General features: G+C 37.4%; 1 protein-coding gene across 2 annotated transcripts in view; it reads left to right on the top strand.

Annotated features, from left to right (window-relative positions):
* The first annotated feature begins 216 nt into the window (after positions 1-216).
* dlc1 (DLC1 Rho GTPase activating protein) overlaps positions 217-9,104 on the top strand; it is a 447,394-nt gene continuing 438,506 nt past the window's right edge. Inside the window, exons 1-2 of one of the 2 annotated variants that reach the window (XM_059989261.1) lie at positions 217-305; positions 7,911-9,057. In XM_059989261.1, the coding sequence (XP_059845244.1) occupies positions 8,041-9,057 (1,017 nt within the window). In that variant the 5' untranslated portion in view covers positions 217-305; positions 7,911-8,040. The remainder of the gene's footprint in view (positions 306-7,910; positions 9,058-9,104) is intronic. The other variant, XM_059989260.1, reaches the window with a different exon arrangement.

Here is a 9,104-nt window from a genome sequence, read left to right as displayed (position 1 = left end):
CAATCAAATGTTTGAGGTCTGTTAAAGGCAAAATGATAACATATGTGCAAGTATACCCACAAAAAATCTTGCAGAATAATGTTAAACAATTTAAGTGTATTAGAATCCCACATCTGTAAGTACGTTATGGCTTCTGTTTTACAGCAGATAATGGTACATGGCTACACCTCTGTCTTCCTTTCAAGCATCTGTCTGTCAGACCTCCTGTCTGTACCCTGCTGTGAAGCCTGCAGCCCCTGGTCAATCGCAGCCTTCCTGTGCTCTGAAAAGACTTGTCTTAATATGGACTAATCATCTCAAAATCAGTAAGTCGTGATGCTTCTTATGTACCAGGAGTTGGTGGGTAAAATTAACTTCTTCCACAAACTAAGTTGCATTATTTGAGAGAGTCTGTTTTGTTTTCTCCCTTGCCGTCGGGTCTTGAAAGCAGTCATTCCCACTGGAATGCACAGTTCCCAATAGCTGCAGATTCGTCTTGTTCGTACCCTGAATGGATCGAAAGTGTAGGATATCTGTAAAGCTTTTGACAGCTATGCACAATATTTTTCTCAGTTAATGAGCTCTCATATATATCCTGACTGATTAGCAGAAGAAAAAAAAGTATCTATTTTTTTGGTTCCTCTTAACCTGGAGATCCCGAAGTCAGTTCTGATATCTCTACTGTTCCCCTTGCTGAGATTTGCTAACTCAGAGTAGATAAGATCTTTAAGTCATAAGATGGAGTAATTTGTCAAAATGATTTTTCTTGAGCACATGGCCTTGCAAACAACCGAAGATTGAACATTAACATCATAATGGTAGAGCTCCATTCTGAAATACATTACTCACCTCTACATTCATTAAGCTGAAGGGCCTGTTTCCACTCTAATTCTACAACTATAGCCTCATCATAGCTTCTACCACTGTAGCAGTAACTGTGATCAGGCTAAGGGTGAGAAGTGTATCTGTCATCTAATGAAAGAGTAACTTTATGCCACAAATTTATCCTTCCCACACACTTTGAACTGCAGATATAAAACCCTACATTCATTGAAATTCGCTTCGGAAATTTATTGGGCATCTGCTAAAAAATCAATCGTTTTTAATTTTTATGTTTTTAATTCACAATAGTTCAGAAATTCCAATCTGGTGTATATGCATTAAAGTTTGTATGTCTCATCCTGCGGGAAGGATATTCCTGATTATTCCGTCTTCCTACCCACTTCAAAAAGTTGAATTACCTCTGAACAAGAATGTTGACAGAAGAAATAAAGATTATTATTTCATTCAGAACTGACTTGTTCTATTCAATGCTACGTGGGCATAATATTAAAAAGGCAATATCCACAATTAAAGCTGCTAACACCTAAGGACTTCAAGATCAATGGTTAACTTACAAATATATTGTAAAATCAGCTATTGCTTTCTGAATCTACATTATTTTGGTGTTCCCTCTTCTACATTTGCTTCCAACTCCTTCCTACCCTTTAGCCAGATCAATTATGTGCCAATGCAGGGACTAGGGCTCCCTGCGGCTGGCAGTCAAGAAGGCCAGTAAGAAACACCAATGGAGACTCTCCATTTATATTTCCTTCTATCTTGGAAGAGATGCCAATCTTTCCTTGGTATTAATCCTCATTGGCAAGCTGAGAACAAGGGCACCACACAATGGAAGATTGTTGTGCATTTCCTGGTAGTAATGTTGTACCGCTATCAGTTTTATCTTTAAAAAAAACACAATTTATTGTATCATTTGATAGCTACTGTTCTCAAAATAGATCTTCAGATAGTATTTATCCAACTTTCTGCATGAACATACGATACTTTTCATTATAAAAGAATAGTTCAAGTCTTTTAAAATTGGCTTACTTAAGTTTGTCAAGGGTAAGAATTCCTGAGGTTTCTGTGTTTAACATAGTTAAATTCAATTTATGGCAGTTAACTTCTTTAATAATTAAAAAAAAAACACTGCTGAGTATGTTCCTATATATAGAAGTACTTATCTAGCTGAGAATCTGCCTTACTTTCAGGCATTTGTTTTTAATGGAATCATTTTCAGGCACTAAATACTTCCACACATCCCTATGTAATGCATATTTTGTGTTTAGGCAGTTTAGGGATTTGAAGCAAGAAAAACATTACTTCTACAAAGTAAGTTCTGAAAAGTTGTGTGCTAGAAAATTGTTTTGGCAAAAAGAAATCCTATAATGTGAAAGTAGAAACACAATTTTCCAAAAAGAATTGAGGCAGAAATTCTGAAAAAACAGTGGACCAAGTGAAATCAATACTTTAGCAAAGTAGAATGCCAAATTAATAAAAGCCTTCATAAATCACACCACTCAACATGGCACTCCTTTTCGTGAAAAAGGTCAATGCAAATTGTCTTGGCTGGGCAAACAAAAGGCTGCATAATCCTTATGGAATTCATACATGCGTGATCTGTGAGTTGTATGGTTCTGGCATTTTCCACCCACCCCCTCTCCACCAGCAGTGATTCAAGTCCCACAGGATTGGTTGAATTTCTTGTGCATCCCATCATTTTGAAGTATCAGCCATGTGGACAGGAAGCAGGAAACGGAACAAGAGTCAATGTAACACCAGTGAAGTTGGGCTGAGCACTCTACCATTAAGAATGATTATTTGGATTTATCTTTTTTTTTCATTCTCTCTTTCAGACAATAAACTTTTAGTAGCTTTCTGGTATTTAGCCATGCACACCAGCCAGAAAACCGGTTTGTTTGGAAGGGTTGGCATGGGCTGAATTCTCAAAGGAATGTTTATTCATTTTAAATATCACTGCTTATATTAGCTATGTGCCTACATAAACTTATCCCTGCACTCAATAGCTACTCTCTCAGATGCTCTTGGATTGTCTCACACACTTAATTCTAATCACTGACTCCATGAATCCAAATATTAAGGATCTCTATGTTTGTCCGCATCAAATCTAACGCCCATAAGATGGTTATTCCGTAATTAAATCCATTTCCAGTTTAAGTGACCAGTGATTTCTTGTACTGTTAACAACATGTGTTGGTTATGGGACTGAAATAACACCACAGACACCATGCATTCATTCCATCAGAATAAATCACAAACTTAAATTCAATTAATCTGATCAGTTGTGTTAGTACCTAAAAAGCAATTTTGTGGAAGTCCAAGTGAGTGACCTACATCCTTCAGGGAATGACACCTATCACCCTTAACCCAAAGTGGTTTGCTCTTATAAACCTTGAAAGTGAACTTCCAAGGGACCAAGATATCAAGCAATCAATTGAAGATTTATGTCAGCTCATTGTACTGTATATCCCCCACACAAAAAATGCAACAGTTCAAAAATAGATCACTGTCACATTACCAAATGAAGATTTGTCTATATCACTGGTACACCAAGAGTAAATAATAACAATAATAATGTGTTGAGAAAGTACTTTGTACTGCAAATTACTGTACTATCTTCATTTCTAATATTTGACTTTGACACAAGCTTCCATACTGGGGTATCAGCAGCTGGCTCTTTGTAAGAGAGCTATTCAAACGACTATTTTCTCTAAGTTCCTAATGATATGCTTACACTACAAATCAGCTCTGTCAAGTTGGCACATATGAGCACAACATAGGAATTAATCAGGAAAAAAGATTATGAAGGGCAGGTAGCAATATCTTACAATCATTATTTTGTCCAGAAACCTAGTGAAGAATTTGCTCATATGAGTTCTAAAGCTACCCTTCAAACCACAATGTCATCAATCTATATCTGCATTTCTACTTCTTTACTGCTATTTTAAAATAATGTGTTGGGTTAACCTTTTAATTATCATCATTATTATACTCTATTAAAGAGAATTCAGCACTCAGAGGCCCCGTTTCCTTGCTGAAAGGTCCAATACTCTCCAGTTTCTCATATTTTAGACAGAGGCACAAGGCAGCACCTTCACAGCTTTTCTCCTCAGTTCCTCCCTGGACTACGTTCCTCTTTGTGGTCACTTGCAGTCTGAGCATGACTTTCCCTGTTTAGCCTTCCAAGTCCTTCATCGGACTTTGCCATCTCTCAAAAGTTGCCCGAAGACCTTCTTGAGTAGGGCCAGTTCTGATTATGTAACTTAAGGCCTTAGAACAGCTCAGAGCCTTGATTCTCAGATCCAGAGGAAGAAGTGGAGTAGTCAGGCTTGACAGTTGACAATGGCCCTTCCCCAGTTTTACCAAATTTCAATAAAGCAAGAAGCAATCAACACGTGTCAATGATTACTGATAAAAATTTAGCCTAGGTAAGAGCAAATATAAAATAGAAATGTTGGTGTTCCTGGAGGAGTAACCCAGAGCCTTCCCATGTAGGAAAAGTAGAACATCCTTCATGACATTTGGTCAATTAATACAGTACTGTTATCAATTTATTTTAAAACTTAGCGTCATTGCCAATCATGTGGTTTCCGTGGTGATATACCTTTCCTTTGTTTGAGAGGCTTTCTCACCCTTAATGTCCAGTAGAGGAAGGGTCCTTCCCCACAGAAGCTTTGTGTTGACTGCATCAAGCCTCAGTACATACTCCTGCAGCCTGGAACTCCTGCACTCCTTTACAGAATCAAAGATATCTTAAGTTACAACAAAAGGGGGAGGTCAGAAACATTACTGACACTCTACTTGGCTTTTCAGGCTCCACCTGTGAGGAATAGCAAGCACAGGAAGCAATGTTTGACACCCAGTTCTTTCTGAATGTTATTGGAAAGGAATGTCTATGATAGAAAGGAGAGCAAGAGGGATAAATGTTGCTAATGGTGGTGATGCCAGTTAATGTGGGCATGAAATTGAACAGCATAAAAACTGAGCCTTCAATCAAGCATATCCATACTGACCATTATACTTATCTATATCACTCCCCTTTACTTACATATTGTCAATAGTTCTGTGGTGAACTACGTGTGCCTGTCTGGACACGCCCCCTGCTGACTGCTCCTGTGGCTCCTCCCACAGACCCCGGTATAAAGGCGATCAGAGCCTGGGGCCGGCCTCTCAGTCTCCAGGATGTAGTATGGTGGTCACTCACTGCTTGTTCCTTCTTCCAGTCAATAAAAGCCGATATCTCGCCTTTACGTCTCAGAGTGAGTTATTAATGGTGCATCAGGTTCCAACCGGTCCCAGTGTGAAAAAAATCTCTCACATCTCCTCTAAGCCTTCTGCATCTGCGCTTATATCGAAGACCTGTCATTTCAGAAAGAGACTCTTGCCACCTACCCCAAGTATACGCTTCTATCAGGTTACTTCTCAGCCTCCTCCCCTCCAGTGAAGATAAACTCAACCAATCCAGTTGACAGAGTGGTAAAGGTTTGCTAATTACAGCTGATATGATTAGAGGAGATTTAAAAATAAGAAGTTGACTAAGAGCAAAGAAAAACACGATACTGGAACTATGACTTCAGAATACAGCAGGTACTGTAACTATTAAATAAAAGAGAAAACTGGAGACATTCAGGGTCTCGGGTAATAGGATACAGTACTTCACTCATCTTCACACAATTACATGAAGGTATTCAATTTTCTTGAACTCTGAGATTTAAAAAAAATTATTACAGTGAAGTCTCTGTATTTCTAAATTTCAAACTTAAATTGCAAGTGAAATTCCATCAAATATATTTTAGAAGGAAAAGTACATCACATCACAGGGCTCTCCAAAGATCTTGAAGAGCTTGTCTGGTTAGGCCTTCCCCTTCTCCACATTAAGATATAATAACAACAATTTAATCGTGTGAAGTCTTTAACACTGTAAAACATTCGAAGATAATCTGCAGGAGACTTGTCACAGTAAAGAAAACCATAAGACATAGGAGCAGAATTAGGCCACTCAACGCATTGGGTCTGCTCCACCATTCCATCATTGCTGATTTATTAACCCTCTCAACCCAATTCTCCTGCCATTTCCCTTAACCTCTGATGCCCTGTCTAATCAACCTCCACTTTAAATATACCCAGTGACCTGGCCCCCACAGCCATCTGTAAAAATAACTAAACAAATTGGCTGAACAAATTCCTCCAGCTCTTTTCTAAAGGGATGCCTTTGTATTCTGAGGCCGTGCCGCCTGTTCCTAGACTCACCGATTATAAGAAGCATTCTCTCCATATCCACTCTATCTAGGCTTTTCAGGTTTCAATAAGATCCCTCCCTCAGTCTTCTATACTCCAGTGAGTACAGGCACAGCACCATGAAACGTTGGAAGTTGGAAGTTAAAGTGACTCAGTTTTGAAGTGCAACAGAGCAAATCCTGTTCTGGTATCCATTCATCTCCAAAGCTGAACTGTTAGACATTAGGTTAGTTAAAGTGCGTAGTCTCTCAAATAGCTAAAGAGAGAGAGGAGAAGAACCTCCTAGGAGTTGAGAAATTGAGTATTAGTAATTTAGCACTTTCACAGAGAGGCTAGCTTAAATGAAGAAAATTTAACAAGAACTTCGAGTTTGAAGCAAATATTCTGAAGTGGACATATACATTACTAATCACAAAACACAAGATACTGCTTTGTCATAAGAACCCATATGCAAATATCCAGAATATCCAACTTACCTTGTAATTAAAACACCATAATCATAATGAACAATCCCATTTTCTGCAATGGTGTTTCCATCTTTTTGGTGAGAAAGAATGGATTTCTGCTGTTTACAGAAGCTGTCCAAGGACTTGTCTGCATGATGATTTATCTCCAAGATTTATCTATCTTCACATCATGGTTGTTAAGAAAAATGTCTCTCGAAATGTTCAAATCGCAATTTTGAAGGGTAGAAACAAACTGTGCTACATTTGTATGAAACTTATGCACAAATATTAATAACACAGTTTTTCAGTCATTTGGATCTCAATGTTGTTTGAATGTTACTTGAATACTAATAACTTCAGGCCATTTTGGTTGATGCCACATTCTAAAACTAAACACAGTAAACTCCTCAATAGCTACAATCATCCCAGAAATGGGATTTTCAATTAAATGAGGTATTGCAGCAACTTTAAGAATTTACTTTTCTACCTACTGGTCTACCAGATACTAACTAAAGCTTACGTATATAGATATTTTTGTCTTTTTAAAGAAACAATTCAAGAAAAATGTTTTTAATTGTCAATGAATGCAAATAATTTAAGGGAAATGACAAGATATAGAATATGGATATTACAATCAATTGTTTACCTTTAAAATAATTACTGCAATGAACTGGAAATTTACCATGAAGAATTAATATTGGAAATAATACTTCTTCAAACACCAACTAATAAACAATAAATTAGAATAACTACACCTTTTGTCACAGAGTCATAAAGTTTTACAGTGTGGAAACAGGTCCTTCAGCCCAAATCATCCATGCTGGCCAAGTAGTCTACCTTGTCTCTTATACATTATGCATACCTGTCTCTGCAGTTTCCTCTGGCAGCTTGTGTCCACTACCCTGAAAAAGTTGCCCTCGGGTTCCTTTTAAATCTTACTTCTCCCACATTAAAACTAGACTCTCTAGTTTTAGACTTCCTGACACTGGAAAAAAGACTGTGACCATCCACCTTATGTACTCTATGTCCTTCATGATTTCTAGACATATATATTTCTTAATGAAAAGTCTATAGCAATAAAATTCACAAATATTATAGATGTGATCCTCTCCAATTAAAGGTCAATAGATACATAATTTTTTAAACAAACATCAAGACAGTATCTTTTGTCATCAAGACGATCAGTAAATGCTTTCAAAATAATGTTTGTTTCATACTTTTAATACTTAAACATCAGCATTTTTTTCTTGTGAGTTGCAAGTCTTGATTCTCGTACACAAATTTTAGAAGCGGCAATGTTTATCACGTTGCCATGATGAAAAAGATCTTGGCAAGCAGCATGGAGCTTTATCAGTGAGATGCATTTTTTGTCAAATATCTAAGTCCATTCTTTTCTTTGCAATACAGATTTTATTAACATGGCTTTGAAGACCAGAAACCATCAAATTCTCTTTATCATGGAGGTAGACAAAGAATCTCCCTGATTTTTTTTGCCACAGACTGAAGTACGTCTAGAAAAATCTGTAACTGGATTGTAATGACGTCTTTAGCTAATAAGAAAAGAAGCTGGGAAGATCATGTGACCAATTGGCCAGGCTTTACAATTGATTCTGTTGATTCTTGTGCAGACTGTTGTCATGGACTTGTGGCTGATAATCTAAAACCAAGTATGGAAAGTAATGAAATCTCAAAAACAGATGAGGATAGATTTTCCAGTATATCTTTACCAGAATGTTATCATAATTCTGATCTGTTTGGACTTCAATCAAAGCAACTGTGTGGCCATAGAGGAGAAGTGGATGAAAATGATAATCATGAGAGTGAGGAATACATCCTCCCATTAGAAGCAAGCACAGAGACTCTAGTTCACGTATCTGATGAGAACTCAGACCTCAGTTGTGAGGATGATAATGGTGCAGGAGAAGGAAAGACCTCAGGGTCCAAACAAATTCCAGCTGAGATTTCACCATTTGAAGAGATTGAACAAGTGACCAAGAAGACATCTGAGAATTTTGGAATAGATATTGATCCCAATTATGATTCAGTTCCTGAGGAAGATACAAAGTGTGATGTGAAAGCAAACGATTCTGAACACCTGGAATCTTTAGAACTAATAGATCAGGGGAATTTACCAAAAAAAGATCTGGGTAAGGATTTTGATGCAATTATTCCAGCAGAAGAGCTTGTCCACACTGCGGTGATTGCACAGCAGCGTAGGAAACATGAAGTGTTGAAAGACGAATATGATGGGGAGGAATCTAAAGCTACGGATGAAGTATCGGTTCATTCTTGCCGTGTCACTGATGATGACAACCAAGCAACAGAGGATATCCCTGTGAATTGTAATATTGAATCACAGTCAGGCTCGAGGGAAATTTTGGATCAATCCTTTCTGGAGCAAATCAGTCTAAATGCTGGACAAGCTCAGAATGGTTCCGATATTGGGAATATTAGCACAAATATTTCAAAGCAAATTCCCCAAATATTAAATTCACAGGAAAATACAAATAATTATAATTCTGTGGATTACCCCATAAAACTTCGAAAGAGAAAGGTAAGAAATTAACTTCTAATTTATTTTGACTCATTGACTATATTTAA

This window comes from Hypanus sabinus, chromosome 14 (genome assembly GCF_030144855.1).
Source record: "Hypanus sabinus isolate sHypSab1 chromosome 14, sHypSab1.hap1, whole genome shotgun sequence".
Taxonomy (NCBI): domain Eukaryota; kingdom Metazoa; phylum Chordata; class Chondrichthyes; order Myliobatiformes; family Dasyatidae; genus Hypanus; species Hypanus sabinus.
The sequence above is the reverse complement of the archived record's forward strand: the minus strand, read 5'-3'. Positions and strand labels throughout refer to the sequence as shown.